General features: G+C 42.2%; 1 protein-coding gene across 2 annotated transcripts; it reads left to right on the top strand.

Moving 5' to 3' along the window:
* The first annotated feature begins 35 nt into the window (after positions 1–35).
* On the top strand, positions 36–18,547 carry AGXT2 (alanine--glyoxylate aminotransferase 2). 2 transcript variants are annotated; one of them, XM_026649045.2, is made up of 10 exons: positions 36–126; positions 1,262–1,355; positions 3,647–3,740; positions 6,842–6,942; positions 9,406–9,498; positions 12,498–12,630; positions 13,398–13,486; positions 15,088–15,237; positions 15,549–15,647; positions 17,962–18,547. In XM_026649045.2, the coding sequence occupies exons 1-10, from the start codon at positions 77–79 to the stop codon at positions 18,070–18,072; spliced, it is 1,014 nt and encodes a 337-aa protein (XP_026504830.1). In that variant the 5' UTR covers positions 36–76; the 3' UTR covers positions 18,073–18,547. The 2 variants fall into 2 exon arrangements, with proteins under 2 accessions (XP_026504830.1, XP_029766817.1); XM_029910957.1 differs by having other exon boundaries at positions 6,809–6,942.
* The last annotated feature ends 584 nt before the right edge of the window (positions 18,548–19,131 follow it).

Here is a 19,131-nt window from a genome sequence, read left to right as displayed (position 1 = left end):
GATTACAATTGTGCTATTTATTCTTCCTTAGGTGGTTTACCTGACTAACAGTGGGTCAGAAGCCAATGATTTGGCTATGTTCATGGCAAGGGTTTATACTCGTAACTTTGACCTCATCTGTTTCAGGTAATTATATTAGGGTGCTTTATGAAACTCCCTTTTCATAATCAATCTGTATATCTGTATATTGTGTGAAAAAGAGGCTGAGACCTTGTTAACCAGATTCTGGCACAGACACATCCTAAAAATTCATTTGTCTGCCAAAATAGAGTAAAACAGCAGTAGTCATTGGGAGCTAAGATTCAGCAAGTCTGCTTGTGTTAGAAATACTCCATTTACAAATCATGCATTCACCTACGACCTATAACTTCTGTTTTTAATCCTTAAGTAAGGTGTGTAATTTTTTTTTTTTTTTTTTAGTATTATAAACCATGTCCATTCTGCTCAGACATCTTGGTAATAGACACCTTTAAAAATAGTTAGAAAGACAGACCTTAACAAACTGGTAGTCTTGCAGCCATCCTGCTGAGCACAGGATTCTGAAATCCACCTGATATATTAATTCCCATGAATGAATTCTGAATTGCTTATTAAACTAACCCCAAACCACTACCCGGTTTCTCATGAGTGGCAGTAACAACTTCAGAGACGAGGAGCCCAAGATTAAAACAGCAGGGGTGTTTGTCATGTAGGATTCAGATATTCTGGCAGACCTGCATGAGGAATCTTGCCGTTGGCTCCAACCAGTGTTCTTAGCCCTTCACCTTCATGAGCACTAAATTCACGTACAGGTCTGTCACATCTTACACTGGGGTTACGTTCCGCAGTCAGCGCGTAAAGCGAAAATGGCGTATAGTCAAAATTACATTGAGTGTAATGGTGGGCGGAATCACCCGCACTACAGGTACAGTATTAAAATTGTTATTTTTCTCTCTTTTTGTTTTGTTTTGCCGACCGCGTAAAGCTGAAATTGCGCATGTTAAATGCGCGTAAGATGCGACAGACCTGTATTATTTTTTAAGTGTGCTTTAAATTGCAGTGAAAACTCCCAGCTGGTAGGCACTCAAAACAGAGTAGCATATAGGGCAGAGGCATCCCTTACTGGATGCACCCATGTTTTCCAATGATTTGCTGTCTTCCACATACACATCAGAAACCAGCCTTCTGTGAATACTGATATTGTTTCCTCCTAAAAACATATGCAGCTAGTGTAATCAGAAGAAAATGAATGTTGTTTGTGTGCTTTGTTCTGTTCACACAGAGGAGGATACCACGGAGCCAGTCCATACACACTGGGCTTGACGTCCATTGGCTCTTATAAGCATGGTGTCGCCAATGGGTTTGGCTGCCAAACAGTGAGGTTTTTGTTGCTTTTTGTAACATCTGCTGAATAACAAGTCTTCTGTTTGTCTGAATATTACAGCATTTATGTAATGCTTTACATCTTCAAGCCTCCCTGTAGTCCTCTGAGGTTGATAAGTAGTATATATACAGCCTAATTCACCATTTCACTGCACCCTTGTGTATCCACACAGAGCAAATGAAGAATGCTAGCAATGAGAATGATAGTGTTTTATACCGATTTGGCTCTCGCTTTGTACTGGTATAAATGCTGCACAAGATGCAGAGCAATGGCGTATTGCCCTTCGGGTCCTATTCTTAGGTCTGTTAGGGCAGGTTTGTCCTGGTTTGCTGTTGCAAAGCTGCTTAAAGATGGCCCATAGGGGATTCCCTTTTGGACTGAAAATATTTTGGAAATACATAGTGACTCCTACAACACCCCCTCAGAGTCCCCACCATACGGGTTGTGTCTGGGGAAAGGGGTGTGCATGGTATCTCTACAGCTTGGTGACCCATGGCTGCGGGAATGGTTTCTAGAGGCTGTGGCAGCTGGTGTTGGCTACTGTAATCTATGCCAGGAACCAGACCAGCCACAGAACTGGCCCCCAAAGGGCTCCTTTGTGATGTGCTCCTTCCCCCTGGCTCTTCGATGCATCCAGCCTTCTTTGAGTGCAGCTGAGAATCTGGCCCATAGAATTTATTAAATGACTTTCCCATTGTCACATAGTCATTGGCAGAGTCAGGATTAGAGTGTATAAGTTCCTGGCTTCCAGCCCACTATCATGAGTCCACTAGACTTCACTGCGTCCCTCTAAGGTGGATAACTGGATGAAAAACAGTACTCAGAGTAGTTATCAGTGGTTCATTGTCAGATGTCTAGGACACATCAAATGATGTCCTGCCAGGAGTCTATCCTGAGTCTGGTACTAGTCAATATTTTCACTAATGACTTGGATAATGGAGTGAATATGCTTATAAACTTCACAGATAACACTAGGCTGGGAGGGGTTGCAAGTACTTTGGAGGACAGCATTAGAATTTAAAATGACCTTGATGAATTGGAGAAATTTATTGAAATCAACAAGATGAAATTCAATAAAAACAAGTGCAAAGTACTACAGTTGGGAAGGAAAAATCAAATGCACAAATAGGAAAATGGGGAATATATGTGGCTAGGCATTAGTACTGCTGAGAAGGATCTGGGGGTTATAGTGGATCACAAATTGAATATAAGTCAACAATGTGATGCAGTTGCAAAAAAGGCTAATATCTTTCTGGGGTGTATTAACAGGAGTGTCATATGTAAGACACTGGAGGTGATTGTCCCACTCTGCTCATCACTGATGAGGCCTCAGATGGAGTGTTGTGTCCAGTTTTGGGTGCCACACTTTAAGAAAGATGTGGACAAATTGGGGAGAGTCCAGAGGAGAGCAATAAAAATGATAAAAGGTTTAGAAAACCTGACCTAAGAGAGAGGGTTAAAAAACCTGGTCATGTTTAGTCTTAAGCAAAGACGACTGAGGGGGGTATTTGATAAGTTTTCAAATATGTTAAGGGCTGTTTATAATGAGGACTGGGATCAATTGTTCTGCATGTCCACTGAAGGTAGGACAAGAATTAATCCATTTAATCTGCACCAGGGAGATTCAGGTTAGATATTAGGAAAAGCTTCAGACCATAAGGATAGTTAAGCTCTGGAACAGGCTTCCAAGCAAGATTGTGGAATCCCCATCCTTGGTGATTTTTAAGAACAGGTTAGACAAAAACCTGTCAGGGATGGTTGCGTTATACTTGGTCCTGCCTCAGCGCATGGGGCTAGACTAGATGATCTCTTAGGGTCCCCTCCAGCCCTATAATTCTCTGACTTTACTGCTCTTTTTCTAGGGATTCTTGGAATTAAACTGGCCATTTTGGACAAAACTGTAGTGAATCTTGGGTAACAATAATTAACTAACATAACTAAAAAATAAACAGGTCAGCCGTGAGTGAATACCCCCCAAAATAGTCACTTGAGGACAGAATGTTTCTAACTTCAGAAACTTTAATTTCTGGCCTTCTCCCTCACTTTCTGCATGAGGCCTCAAATCTGTGAGGGGGGGGGGCAAATGGTCCTTATTTATTTTTTTCACAAGTTGTTTTCGGATTTTTGAGTTCTCTTTATCACAAGCTCTATTTAAACAAAACAACAATATTGGAATAAGTGTTTAATGACTTTCGAATGATCAGTGTAAATAAAAAAATTCTGTTGATCAGTACTTACATTCCTCACACTGGCCAAATTACAGCTGTTTGTTGTGCTTTACAGACAATGTTACCAGATGTTTTTCATGGTCCTTGGGGAGGAAGCCATTGCCGAGATTCTCTGGTGCAAACTATTCGGAAATGCAGCTGTTCTCAAGGTTAGATTGTGGCAAAAAATGTCCATTGGTAGGTGCAAAAGAAAAGGGACTGGAGAAGGCAACTGGATGTTTAACAACATCGACAAATATACACTACTAAAAATGCACACTACTAAGAATATTACTGTTTACTGAGAAGTTTGGTGATTGTAATTTTGGCAAGCAAGTCTTCATCAATATGGCCTCTCGGCTGTGATTTTTTTCAAAGGGGCTAATTTGAGGAGTTCTATAAAATGTTTTACCCCCTCCACCAAAATGTATGCCAAGGTAGTTTTTTGGAATTGGATCCTCAACTCCCTTTCAGAAATATGTGGGAGCTGGGCATCTAACTCCTGTAGAATCCTTTGAAAATCCTGAATTGAGCCCCTAATGACTGAGTCAAGTTCAATTCTCATAATCAGTAGCCTGCTGCTCTGAAATATTTAGAGTTGCCAGGAGATTAGGGATACTAACAAATGTGTTTTCTGCTCTCCTGGGTAAAGTTTTGGTAGCTGTCCATCTTTGATCTTGAAGGGACGTGATCAACGTAAACTATAAATCAAAAACTCTGGAACATTGGGTGGCAAAAGTCTTGCATGGAACAAGGCATTATGGATGCTGCACAGTGTGTCCAGTCCATGTGAACATAAGAACGGCTGTACTGGGTCAGACCAAAGGTCCATCTAGCCCAGTATCCTGTCTACCGACAGTGGCCAATGCCAGATGCCCCAGAGGGAGTGAACCTAACAGGTAATGATCAAGTGAACTCTCTCCTGCCATCCCTCTCTACCCTCTGACAAACAGAGGCTAGGGACACCATTCCTTACCCATCCTGGCTAATAGCCATTAATGGACTTAACCTCCATGAATTTATCCAGTTCTCTTTTAAATGCTGTTATAGTCCTAGCCTTCACAACCTCCTCAGGCAAGGAGTTCCACAAGTTGATGTGAAAGCTCCACTGTTCTTTTACAAGTGACGATTAGAAAATAAATTGTTTTTCTTCTAGGTGCAATAAACATTGTTTACTCACTTTTCCCTAAATACACAACAAAGCAGTCTCTTGCCATCTTTCTTTGTCGCTGATGGTGAATAAAAGGAGTAGCTTGCAACTACTTGAAGACATCTGGTTTGTGTTCTGTTACAGTACATAGTGATGCCCAGTCACATACAGTCATATTTTCCATAATATTCCTATCTGCCTTTTCATTAGAAATCATGCTGGACCAAGATGTACTTAGTCTTATATTTATCATATCATAGACTTTAAGGCCAGAAGGGGCCATTGTGATTATCTAGTCCAGGGGTCTCAAACTCAATTTACCTTAGGGCCAGTGCCAGTTCTCAAATCCTCCGAGCGGGCCAATGTCACTCATGCTGCCCAGAACCCGCTCCCCCACAAAACTCCGCCCCTCACCTGCCTAAGGCTCTGGGACAGAGTTTGGGTGAGGGAGGAGCTCTGGGGTAGGGGATCGGGGTGCAGGCTCTGGGAGGGAGTTTGGTGCAGAAGGGGTGAGAGGTTGGGTTTTGGGAGGGAGTTTGGGTGGAGGAGGGAGTCCGGGGTGCAGGCTCTGGGATAACGTTTGGGGGCTGTGGAGGTGTGGGGATGGGGTGCAGACTCTAGGAGGGAGTTTGGGGGCTGCGGAGGTGTGGGAAGGGGGTGCAGGCTCTGGGAGGGAGTTTGGGGGCGGGAGGGAATGTGGCGATCGGGTGCAGGCTCTGGGAGGGAGTTTGGAGGCTGGGGGGGTGTGGGGACAGAGCGCAGGCTCTGGAAGGGAGTTTGGGGGTGGGAGGGGGTGTGTGGGAAGGGGGTGCAGGCTCTGGGAGGGGGTCGGGGGTGAGGGGCTTACCTGGGGCTCCAAAGCGGGGCGGGGGGCCTCCGTGAGTTTCTGCCCCCAGGCACCGCCCCTGCAGCGTCCCATTGGCTGCAGGGGCACTCGGGGCGGGGACAGCGCGTGGAGGCACAGCCCCACCCTGCCCCTTACCCGAAGGATGGGGCTGGCAGCCACTGGAGCAAGCAGGCAGACCCCTGAGTGGGGGCGCCTGGGGGTGACAGGTGGGGCCAAGGGAGAGACCCGGCCCCAAAACTGCTGGAGCCCCGCAGGCCACATTGGGGAGGCTCATAGGCCGCAGATGGCCCCTGATCTAGTCTGTCCTCCTGCACATTTCAGGCTACAGAACTTCACCCACCCGCTCCAGTAATAGACCGATAACCTCTGGCTGAGTTACTGAAGTCCTCAAATCATGATTTAAAGACTTCAGGTTACAGAGAATTAACCATTTACACTAGTTCAAACAAGCAAGTGACCTGTGCCCCATACTGCACAGGAAGGCGAGCCTCTCCTCTCTCTCCCCCCTCCCCCCCCGCCCCCAGTGTCTCTGCCCATCTGACCCGGGGGGAGATTCCTTTCTGACCCCAAATATCGTGATCAGTTAGCCCCTGAGCATGTGGGTGAGACCCACCAACCAGACAGCTGGGAAAGACTCCTCTGTAGTAACTCAGAGTCCTCCCCATCTAGTGTCCCGTGTCTAGCATTCACAGGTGGGCCATGTGCCACTGTAGACAATCTTATCATACCATCCCCTCCATAATTGTCTCAAGCTGAGTTTTGAAACCAGTTAGGTTTTCTTATTCAGGCAAACTGCTCGTTCATTCCTTGGGCTGATGTTCAGTTCTTCTAATAACTGCCCCCCGCCTTGCATCTATAGCACTGGTCTGAAGGATGGGGCAAACCTCATATGCTGCAACTTCCTATTGGCACGCTATGATTCTGTGGAACTTTTTAGAGAATAAATGGTTTAAAAAAGCTTAGTGGCTTGGGGGTTTTTTGTAGGAGGGGAGAAAGATGCCATACGGTCAGACTGAGGTTCTTTTGTAACTTCTGTGACCTAGGAAAACTAAGAAAAAAGACTGACTTGCTGCCACAGAACATATGTGGGGAAACAAAATGATTAATTTCCTTTGGTAACGCTAATCTGGAAACATTATAGTTCTTATTACATACGTTAAAACACTAAAGAGATGTTCTTATTTACATATGTTAAAACATTGCGGTTTCACATTATTAATCTAACTTTATATTATTTTCAGTACATTATTCTTATCAGTATTTCCTCAACACAGGCTGTTGTGAAGCAAACGACCAGTACATTGAACAGTTCAAAGACACTCTGAGGACTTGTGTGCCAAAGGCAATAGCTGGGTTTATCGCTGAGCCAATTCAGGTAAGTGACTTGTAATAGTAAAGTAAACCACAAAGAGCTAAAACCTGAATGGGTCTTTTACAAGTTTGACAAGCCCTAAATGTAACTTCCCTGTAACAATAGCAATTTTAATCTTCTCCGAATCACTTTGATCATTCAAAAGGAAGGGCTGCAACATTACTTAAATCTTAACTTTTTTCCAGGAGGGTGACTTGTCAATCAGACATCTTGGAGAAATCCTGGCCCCATTGAAGTAAAATGGGAGTTTTGCCTCTGACTTCAGTGAAGCCAGGATTTCATTCTTTGTATTGTTTTTGTTTTTTGGTTTTTTCCCCCCCTTGATATCTGAGAACAGGATTCTTATATTTTCCATATCCTGTCTACTCAATAACAGACCAGTGGGCAACTTGAGCTGCACAATATTCCTACAAAACAAAACTGGTAAATCAAATTTTAGTCTTACAAGCCTTAATGTCCCTTTCATAGATTGATTTTAAATATTTAGCAAATTATTTCTAATGAATATACAAGTATTTAATAAAATATGGCAGGCTCAAGCAAAACAGGTAATTTTAACCACTGTTGCCTATCCGGTTTGTGTTTAGCAATAGCATATATGCTATCAGTTGATAGATTAAAAAGTGTACAGAGCTCTGTTGTAAACTATTATTCTTTAAGGTCTTCTTTGCATTCTCAGGATATTGAAATGCTAATAAATTATACAAATGTGCAGGCTGTAACTTAGTTTATAATACTTCATTCCTAATTACATGTTGTTTTCCCTTCTGTAGTATACTGGTTCTGTAGAAGTTGTCTGTTAAAAGTATTAAAGTAACCCTGTAAGTTACAGATACCCAGTGAGTGTAAAGTAAATTATCCTTTAAAATGCCTAATTGTTATAACATAGAGAATTAATTTTAGGAATTACTTTTATCTTCAAATCGCACTATGCCGAGTTTATCTAGCAAATCCACAGAATTCTCTCTCCCCCTCTGCTTTCCTTTATAGTTTCTGACTCCCTCGCACTTAACTTCTGACTCTCCTAATCTCTGTCTCTTTTGGCAGTGCAGCTGTAGTTAAGTTTCATTTAATTCATACAGGCTCTAGGCATTCCCCTATGACATGAACCTCATAGTCCATTATTTAAGATATTAGTCTAATTTAGGGAAGTGAAAGGCCTGTTACGCCATCAAGTCCATCTTGCTCGAAAACCAAGGTTATGCCCTACAGTATGTTTTCTGGTGTTATACCTAGTCTAATTTTAAATTTCCTAGTGCTGAGGTTTCAATCTGTTCCACTGGGAATATACTTTAGAGTATAACAGTTTCACTGAAGGGAATTTTGTCCTGATATTAGGACTAAATTTTCCCTTGCTTAGTTTCATCCCATTATACCTACGTATTCCCCTAATTTCTCTCCATCCACTGGGGTTTTGCAGCCTTTATATACTCCCGGATTATTATGTTATCCCTCCATCTTTGGCAGTTTAGCCTAAGTGTATATATTTATTTTAGTCTTCTCCTAATCATTTTCTCCAGCTCTCCGTTCATGTTTGCTGTTGGTCTTTGAACTCTCGCCGGTTTGTCCCGTTCTGGTAATAACATGCCTACAAGTGATACAACTTTCCAGATATTGTCGCCATATAGAGTATAATTCTCTGAAGCATATTTGGTGTTGGTTCATTAGACAAGTGGTTCCGAAACTTTTTTTGCCTCTCTTTAAAAAGCAACAGAGGGTCCTGTGGCACCTTTAAGACTAACAGAAGTATTGGAGCATAAGCTTTCGTGGGTGAATGCCCACTTCATCAGATGCAAGTTGCTTTTTACAGATTCAGACTAACACGGCTACCCCTCTGTTACTTTGCCTCTCTTTGTGACCCAATCAGGGTCCAGATTGGAGGGGTGAGGGGAAATGAGACGGGACCTACAGGACTGGCAGATGGGGTCGCAGCACCACTCAGGTTTAGCCCATCTACTAGGTTGCAACAGCCAGAGCAGGGAACTGGGCCCAGCCCCACAGAACAGAAGCTGCTGCTGTGCAGTGAATAGGGATGGGCTCATCTCCCCTCCCCCCCCCGTCCCCCCCAACTCCTCTTCACATTGGGCCTGTGACCCACCTAGAACCTTCCTGCAGCCAACAGGTGGGTTGCAACCCACCGTTTGGGAAATGTTGCATTAAAGAGAGAAAGCTGACATCATGTTTTATCTTTTACTCTTCACTGTCTCCTAACTCTTCATATTGTTTTATTCTTATAGCCCATGTAATATTGATACAAAGTGGGAATTCAAGTTCAAAAGAGATCCACTTTCTGCCCATTTAGCAATGCGGCTAAACAGATCTACCACAAAAGGGACTTTGGTCATTAAGTCATCTAGTGAATTAAAGTTCTGCCTAGATTTCTCACTGTCTGATCACCCTGAGGCTTGCCCCTGTTTGTGGTGTAGCGTTTGTGCTGAAGACAATATATTTGTGCATTTCTGACAGGGTGTTAATGGAGCCATTCAGTATCCTAAAAGATTTCTAAAGGAAGCTTTTCAGCTAGTGCGTGAAAGAGGAGGCGTCTGTATTGCAGATGAAGTGAGTATCCAGAAATACATTTTTTGGGGATTGAGATATTTCTGACAGGCCACTACAAAATCCAGCAATTGCATGAAGGCAAAAGATAGACCTGGAAATAGTTTATATTAAATTCTAAATTTACTTTAATTAATCTTTTCCTGTTTCACAGCCTAAGAGGGGAACAAAGTGCGGCATTCCAGCACAAGAGCCTTTGCTAGACAAAGCTAGTAGCAGAAGTTATTAATCCTTCACTTTCATGTGCATTAAATTAACACAAATAGTACTCAGTTGACAGTTTATGTTGCAAACTCTTAGGGTCCCACTCGCTGGTTGTGTAAATGGGTAGAGCTCCATTGACCTGTTTACATCAGCAGAAATTTTTTTCTTAAACTCTTACCATTACTCATTTGAGGCCTGATCCAGAGAGGCTATGTCTGCATTAGGAAAACAGTTTTTACGTTTGTAAAATTTTAATCTTTAATCAAATTGTGAAATTGTAGTGTAGACAAGGCAAGTACCTCTGTAACTTTAGAGGGGAGCCTGCTGCAACTCTTCTGCAGTTATCTGGGCCAGCTCCAGGCACCAACGAAGGAAGCAGGTGCTTGGGGCGGCCAATGGAGAGGGGTGGCACGTCCAGGTCTTCGGTAGCAATTCGGCGGCAGGTCCCTCAGTCCATCTCAGAGGGAAGGATCCGCCGCCGAATTGCCACCGAAGAATGAAGCGGCGCGGTAGAGCTGCCGCCGAAGTATCGCCGATCGTGGCTTTATCTTTTTTTCTTTTTTTTTTTTTTTGCTTCGCCGCCTGGGGCAGCAAAAAAGCTGGAGCCGGCCCTGGCAGTTACACATTTTAAATCTAATTTGCTTGGTTAAGACAATCTGAATTACTACTAACTAACTCTGTTAGGGAAGCAGTTTAAGTGACTATGATGGATGCTAGAGGTGTTAGGGGTGGTAGAATTATTATAGCTTGAAACTGGAGATTCTGAAAAGTGCTACACAGATGCAATTCCCATTGACTTTAGTGGAACTGACAGCTTCCCAGTCCCTCTGGCCATGTTTACTAGGAGAAAAGGTGTTAGCTCTCTCATTGTAAAAAAACACTTTCTTAGTATTGTAATTTTTATAGTTGGTCAGTGCTGGAGTACACCAAACCATTAAGGTACCAGTAATGTGCCAGGTGTATCATAACTCAGAAGCAAGCTCTGTTAGATGCTTCAGCAACTAGGCCTTGTAGGTGCTAATCCTGGTGGGTCCCAGTAACTACTCAGACACATGACTAAGTGAAAGGGTATTTTATCAGGGCTGGCAGGAATGGGGAAGTTAGCGAATATCCTAGGCACGGAGGCTTAAACAGTTGCAGTTCAAAATGAGCAATAGCAGTTCTTGTTTGGGTCCCTGGGGCAGCCAATTGAGTTAGGGCTTTTCAGTTTGAGTACCTGGGGTGGCCTTTCCAGTCTGGTTTGTATTCAAGCAAAGATGAATTTGCAGATTTCAAGGACAGGATCACTTAGTGGTGAGTCTCTCATTAGGGTCGCTTTGCACTGGCTCCCTGCCCTGTCGCTTCCCCATCAGTCCCACACAGACCTAGTTAACTTTTGGGGGAATTCTGCGCTACTGCATGTGTGCATAATTAATGAGATGTGCATATTTTAATTTTTTTGCACAGAAAAGGCTTCTGCCAAAATGTTGCTGCAGTTCTGCCTTTTGCCCACCAGAGGGCACTGTGGCACAAGAACAGCAGAGCTACGGGGGAAGGGGTGGCTGAGTGGGGCACAGACACTGGGGGATGGGGTGTCTGAATGGGGGTAGAGGGACACATGGGGACAGGGCAGATGTGCCTGACTGAATGGGAGAGGCTGGGGGTCAGCCAGGGTCTGCATGGGGGAAGCTCCCTAACACTCCATCCCCACCACCCCAAAAAACTTGTTCCATACTTTTCCCACCCATACCCAACAACCCTCACAAGTTCACACCCAGGCTCCTTCCCAACAATTTACTTCCCTCTCCCTCAGCTCCTCCGTTACCCCTGGCTCCCCCCGGCCTTTGCACCGCTTCTGAGGGTGCAGGAAATATGGTTCATTATTGTAGTTTAAATGAATTTGTTACTCAGAGTTCTGTATTAATATGCCTAGTAAGGAATCTATTTGTCAAAAAAAAACATTTCCTGAATCTTTTTTGTTGTCTGTATTGTTACAGACATACTTGCTGACAGATATTTTGAAATAAATGACCAAAAATAATTGAAACTGGTGTGATTATAATGTGTTATTTTGACAAATAAAATATGCAGAATTTTAAAATATTGTGCGCAGAATTTTTTGGCACAGAATTCCCCCAGGCGTACCAGTTGTAACATGTGGCAGTCTCAGCTTGTTCCTCACAGGGCTCTGTATACAATTCCTGGGGGTTCTTCCCTGTATCTGGCTTACCATAGCAGTTTCTGCTCCCTGAAAATGCCCAGTCACTTCCTGAACAGGGTCCTTTCTCCTGCCTGGCCAAGGGAAAAGAAGGTATAATGGGGAATGTAGTCTCCTGCCTGGGCATTTCCTGGATGAGGATACATTCTCCTACCTGGCCAGGAGGAAGGGGATGTGCAGTGGTGAGGGACTGATGGGAATTGTAGTCTCTTGCTTAGCAGGTTCATCACAGTATAGTTTCTCTAATGGAGTTCTTTATATTAACTCAATTATGTTTTGAGTAACAATACTAGATTTAAATTGTGTAATAACGGGAGATAGTCTTAGGATGTATATAATACCACTTTTCATTTGTATCAAGTGTACAGTGTCTCTATAAAGATGAGCTGTTAACAAAATCAATAGTGGAACCTGTCTTGTACTACAGTCACTATTTAGCATAGGAAAGAAAATGTGTGAGGATGAGTTGAATGAGGATCCTGCTAGAATAAAGTTGGCATTTAGAGTCTACAAGTGCAAATTGGTAACAGAAAGGCACAGATTAAATACAAAATATGAAACCAAGAAACAACTTAAACAATGTTGGATTTTCTTTTGAAAGGTCCAGACAGGGTTTGGACGAACTGGCAGCCATTTCTGGGGATTTCAAACACATGGTGTAGTCCCTGACATTGTTACCATGGCAAAAGGAATTGGTAATGGCTTTCCAATGGCAGCTGTCGTAACCACACCAGGTATAAATATTTGTTATTTTAAAGCATGAAGTTGAGGTGAATAATAAATATATTGTAGAATAACTTAGTTTCCATAGAGCCTTTTGTCCAACCAGATTACCTTAGAAATATTAATATATTTAGTCTCAGAACATACTTATGGGGTTGGTAAGTATGATCCCCATTGCACACGTACAAAATACTGAGGCATTGATTGTAATTTTTTTATCAAACTCAGATTGTGCTCCTCATTACACCAGTTCAAATCTAAAGTAAAACCATTAAAATCAATGGAGTTATACTGGGGTAACTGAGATCAGCATCTAGCCCAAACGAGTCGTTGGTAGAACTGACCGAACTCAGAAATCCTGACTGAGTTCACTGCCCTACCCATTAGACATACCTTTAATACTAAGGAAGCATTCTGGACAACTCTAGAATTGTTGACTAGTTAATACTAACGATTCAGTGGATTTAATGTCTCAGAGAAATAATGGATTTATTCATTGCTGTAGTGGATAATTCACTAGCTCTGTTGGAAACTTAAATGTTCATCTATTAAAATCCATTCACCTTCCTTTTAGCATCTGCTACACAGATCATATATTTTCTGGAACTTTGCCCTAAATCGGTTACCAAGAATATACCGTTTTCTTCTCCTTTTGCCTGCAGTAAAACGGAGAATGATGCATAGTATTATTAAATGTGAAGCTAAAACTGATAAGTACTATCACCAGACTTCAGGTAATTGTGAGGCAGGAAATCAATGAGTATTCTTTTTCTTTTAGAGATTGCAAATTCCTTGGCTCAGAACCTTCATTTTAACACATTTGGAGGAAACCCTATGGCCTGTGTAGTTGGATCTGCAGTTCTTGATGTAAGAAGAAAGTGATACGTTCATAATGTCTTACAGTATTGTTTGCTATGCGTTATGGAAGAGGCAGCTTCATGCTACTTCCCTTTCCAATGGTGGAACTTCTAATACATACAGAAAATGAGACAAACATTTATTTTTATTAATTCATGGGCAATATGCACTTGTAGAAAAAATAAATTGCCTGGCTATTCCCATTTCTATAACTGATTTCAACTTGTAGCAGGAATAGGAGGATTAAATTACTCTAGGGAGAATACTGTGATTGACAGCTTCATCTTTTTCTTTCCTTGCTTACATTCTTTGCTTCCTGTTTGTCAATAGAAGTATAAATGGAATTTACTTACGTAGCTCTCATAATTCTAAGTAGTTCTGTCCCATGGAGTTCTCATCATTTTTCCTTTATAGAAATCCTCTAAACTAGCAAAAGCACTTATTCTGAGGTACACACTTAAAATGTATTTTAACCCTCAGAGCTTCCACTTAAAAAAAAAAAAAAGTCAATTTAAATCCTCATGCAACACCTTGAAAAGCATGAGCTGCACACATGCCCCTATTGATGTGAGGTAATTTAGTGTGTAACAAACAGCCACATTCACTTGGTCACATGTAAATATCCTTCCTTAAACCTCATTTTAAAACTGTATTGCCGGGTTCTGAACATCTGGCTCCCTTATTACACCCTGATTTACTGGCCTTGTTCCAACAGAATAGGCTGTTGGTCCTCTGCACCACTCTCTACTATCACAGTCAGCATAGTAATTAAAAAACCTAGGAGATCCAACACCTCATATTTTTTGTTTAATATAACTGTTACCAGAGTAGTTCAGATCCAGGTTCTGTTTTATCCACAATCCTCAAAATCTGAACAGGATTAAATTAAGACAATGTGGCAGTTTTAGACTCTCAAATTGCAAAATATATTGTTCTGTTCATTTTTGCAATTCAGTGTAAAAGCAGGTTCGTATTGGTCAGTGATTAAATACAGTAGTATCTTTTTGTTTTTATTTCCAGCAGCCCCCAGCTCCTGGTGCACAGTCAAGATATTAGACTGTGTGCCAGGAGCTGGGGGCTGCTAGAAATAAATCAAATTAAGTTACTGCATTTTAAAGTGAATGCTTTGCTAAATAGAGCTTAGTAATGTACTCAGGTGTTTCCCAGAAAGCTTTACAAGGAGTAATGTGCCTATAATTTGGCAGTAAGCCTCTCACATAGCTTGGCACTGCTATGGCAAGGGAAAGAGGGCTAAACTGAACCTGGCAAAGATTTTTAAACGGATTACGATGGTCAGCTTTATATGCAGTCAAACCTCAAATATACCCTAGAACCTGGAGATCAATTATTAATTGGTGGGTAAACATTAAAAAAAAGAATATGACATAAGCTATGTTGGTTAATTTGACAAGTGTAGCTTAGTTTTTTTACAGCATTTCCTATTATACTTGAAGAGGTCAAATTTAAGGCAGGCTTAATAATACAAGCCTGTTGTAAATCTTTGCTGAGGGGTAATGAGATTGCAGGCCGGTTATAGGTGTGCAGATTAGCCAAGTTCTGTATTTGATTCTTTCCCACAACATTGGTCTTTGTACATCATTTTTAACCAGGCTATTGCAGAAGATGGTCTACAAAAGAACAGCGAAGAAGTGGGGGCTTACATGCTATTGGAGTTTGCTAAACTGAGAGAGAAGTTTGAGATCATTGGAGATGTCCGTGGCAAAGGCCTTATGATTGGGATAGAAATGGTGAAGAATAAGGTTGGTAAATGGCACATGCCCTTCTATTTACCCCAGTATTAAGATTCAAGCTTCCTGTGAAATGACTGTATGCCGACTGACAGCTACTTCTCTGAAAATAAGGAGTCAGAACTCTCCACTGTCTAAAATTTAGAACGTTTAAAGTGCTTAATACATCAGAAACTCTGAGTAGTCCCATCTTAAAAGGCAGGACAATCATTACATTTCTCCGAGGGTGGTGGCAATGGAACACTTGTTGCTTTTTCCATAATTTAAACATCTAGCCCAAAAAAAGTCTCTCTCTCTTCCCTCCCCTCCCCCGCCTTCCACAGGACAGTCGTCAACCCCTTCCAGCTGAAGAGATGAGTCCGATCTGGGAAGATTGCAAAGACATGGGAGTATTGATTGGCAGGGGTGGAATTTATAATCAGGTACAGTAACTGATGTGGACTTCTTTTATGTATCTTTTGTCCTGACTAAATCGCAGTGGATTTGACTTCTTCTAAAAATTACTTGTTTAATTTAAGAATTATAAAAAAAAAGTGAGTCTTGTTGACTAACTTCTGAATATAGCAGATCAAGAAGCTTTGTCTTAATCCTCTCAATTATAGCGTATTCAGTATAAATGTTATTTACTGCTGTTAAGATTCCTACCTTTCAGACAAGAAATGTGACCCTCAATAGTAATTTCTGATGCATCGAGCAGCCGGTTCTGAATTCCCTATCTCTAGTATTTAGATACTCTCTAAACCAGCAATGCCTACGGCTATCAATTCTAGCCTGTTGTTCAGTTTTATCAGTACAGCATACAATCAGGAGAGCTGATAAAATTCTATCCAGCTGGGAATAAGACAGAACATCTCTTCCTTGTGAATCCATCAATATGGGGGCATGACCCACACAGTTATTAAATATTGTACCCAGTAAATTGTGTGAGAGATCTTATTTCACTTCAAGTGAAATAAGTTAACAGGCAGCAAAGGATTGCTGGCATTTTCCTCCTCCAAGGTAATGGTAGGGTTTATTAACTTACTGCTGTCAGTGTTCAGAGTCAGGATAGACAGGCAGAGGACTTAACCAGGCTCCCTCAGATCAGCCAGCTTCCTGGGAATAAGTTACAGTAGGGAAAGGGGTCACTGGAGACTTGCTGATGTGCATACTCCACCTCAAATTAATCCTTGCATTGCACAATCAACTGATAAGAACAGATTTGCACCTGTTGAAGGTCTAGTAATATTTCAGCCTGATTGTGTGTGGACAGAGCACCTGCAGGCAGCAGGAGTTGTAAGTGTTCAACTTCTCAAAAAATCAGACCAGGTATGCATATTAATGATAGATTTAGACAGTTTGCCCTAGGATGTGTAGTTTAATGTTTGGAGAGCATGGAAGTAAATAATATTTAAGTCAAAACTCAGCCCCAATTGTAACAGGTGATAGGCACCAGGAGGGTTTACATAAAAGTCAGTGGAATTCAAATAGGAATGATTTAGTTCTAGTGGATTCAAACAGTTGGAAACCCAAATTAAGTAAGGGAACATATGTTAAAACTACATTGCAGAATAGAACCATGCAGAAATGTTTGCCGATGAAAAGTGTGTGTGATTGAAGTGCACTACTTAAATCACATCTTACTAAAATAGATTCACGTAGTATAGAAAATAGCACTGTTTTCCCCCTTCTACCCACTGGCTGTTCCTTCTGCTAGTTTTAATCTATTTTTCCACACTTGACTCCTGCAGCAACACATCTCAGGATGACTAGCTAGGGCTCCCTCCATTTATTTAATTCTTCTGCCCAGTTGTAGTATTGAGGTTTCTTAAATCACAATGTAGAAATGCTCAACCATGTGCCTAGCATCTGCTAGTGTGGGTGTGGTTCTTGCATGGGAGTAGTTTGCCACTCTTAGGGCTTGGCTACACTTGCGAGTTACAGCACGATAAAGGAGCCCCAGGCACCCTAGCTCACTCCCCGTCCACACTGGCAAGGCACGTAGAGCTCTCTAACTCTGTGGCTACAGCGCTGCTGGAACTCCACCTCGACAGGAGGAATAACATTTGCTGCGCCTTGGCTACAACGCCCGGGCGTCAGTGTGAATGAGGTGTTGCGTTACTGCGCTCTGATTGGCCTCCGGAAACATCCCATAATCTCTTTAAGTCAAGTGGCCACTCTTGGCACTGTTTTGAACTCCTGTAGGAATGCGGAAATGCCCTTTCAAAGCTCCATTTCTGACAGCCGGCATGCAAGCCATTAGTGTGGAATGCTGTGTGTGTGAGAGAGAAAGGCAGGGGCTGCTGCTGTCTAAACTTACAAGACAGCATGCTGACATGCTCTCAGCCCCCCAAAACCCCACTCACTCTCCCCCCACATACACACAACATACTTCCTGTCACACTCTACCCCACCCCCATTTGGAAAGCACATTGCAGTCACTTACATGCTCAGATAGCTGCCCATAATGCACCGCTTCCACTGCCGCTGCAAGTGCCGCAAACGTGGCCACGCCAGTGCGCAAGCAGCTGTCAGTGTGGACAGACTGCAGCACTTTCCCTACTGCGCTCCACGAAGGTGGGTTTAACGCACAGCTCTTAGGCTAGGCTGGTATTACCATTGTTACAACTAGTTTGGTATCTTACTTTTTCCAGGATTACTAACCTTTAAAAATGCTGTGATGGTATTAGTGTCATTGCACATCAATTGGTCTCTGCCTCCAGTTTAAAAAAAAACTTTCTTCTTTTCTCTCCTCAGACATTTAGAGTTAAACCTCCAATGTGCATTACTAAACAAGATGCAGCCTTTGCAGTGGAAGTATTTCATGCTGCACTGATGAGACATTTGGAAAGAACAGCTGCAAATTAGTCTCTGAGCAATCTTTCTCCTTACAGAGGATGTTTGGTAACAGTTGAGACTCACCGTCCAAGCCCTAAAACCTTGCTACAACTACAGCTGGCAAAAAATTTATAGTATGAAGATAAGATTGATCTAATTTTCCTAAACATGTAACTCTTAAGAATTTAAATGTGAAAGATTACCTTGACTCAGTTTGCTATACCTGCAAGAAATCAGTCTTAGTGTAATGTTAAGAAAACAATACCTATTAACACAAATCAAACATGTTTTTAAATTAGGCAGTGCCGTCTACCTAGTCTCAGACTAGGTTTCCTGCATGTCACACCAGCAAGTGAGATTGGCTGGTATACTAAGGCTCGCATTACATGAAAGGGCATGCTGAATACTACTGCCTTTACAATTATATCATATCAGGGTTAGTTCTTCCTTTCTTTATGCCTGGCTGGTTTGCTCTTAATAGCTGAAATTCTGGATGTAGTTTCTACAGTGAGTGCTCTGTGTAATCTTGCTCCAGTGACATTTGCTTAGTAGCTAGTGCACTTCCTAACCAAGACTGGAGACCGCATCACAGGACAAACAATACTTCGCTCCTGAAAAACACTTAGTGGAAAACTATGCTACTATTACACTCATCATAGGAAGTGAGGGGAAGGAGTGAAATTCCTCCCGGGCAGAGGGGCTGGTGAAAGCTCTTCAAGCAGGGCCTTAATGAAGGAAAGTTGTATGCGTAGCCTGTAACATGAGGATGGATTTTGTTTAGTAGTTATAGAGGAAGATACTTATTAAAAAAAGTAGGGTATAATCATTCATCGGTGGGTTCTAATCCAGTCTCCTGCCCACCCTCAACAGTGATCTTTTCTCCTTGGACTGGTAGCAGCTCTCCCTCTTCACTCAATACCATCCCAGGCTGCTGACACAAAGTGCTATGTTCCCCTCCTGTCATCAGTAGAGAGCTCATGGATGTTAGATAACCTTTTTTCCCTGTTCAGGGTAAAGACAGGATTAAACAATTCAGCTGTTAAGTATAAATTACAACTAATTATTGTCAATTCAGTTTACAAATGAGAG

The sequence above is a fragment of the Terrapene carolina genome, unplaced genomic scaffold (genome assembly GCF_002925995.2).
Source record: "Terrapene carolina triunguis isolate 2854851 unplaced genomic scaffold, T_m_triunguis-2.0 Scaffold69, whole genome shotgun sequence".
Taxonomy (NCBI): domain Eukaryota; kingdom Metazoa; phylum Chordata; order Testudines; family Emydidae; genus Terrapene; species Terrapene triunguis.
This window is presented reverse-complemented; position numbering and strand designations above follow the sequence as displayed.

What these genes read in the sequence shown, in the direction of transcription:
- AGXT2 (XM_029910957.1), top strand. Translation starts at nt 77, where the DNA reads ATGTTCATGGCAAGGGTTTATACTCGTAACTTTGACCTCATCTGTTTC. An exon ending in TTTGACCTCATCTGTTTCAG is followed by an intron (nt 127 to 1,261) that starts GTAATTATATTA and finishes CTGTTCACACAG; the next exon opens with AGGAGGATACCACGGAGCCA. An exon ending in GCGTCTGTATTGCAGATGAA is followed by an intron (nt 9,499 to 12,497) that starts GTGAGTATCCAG and finishes TTCTTTTGAAAG; the next exon opens with GTCCAGACAGGGTTTGGACG.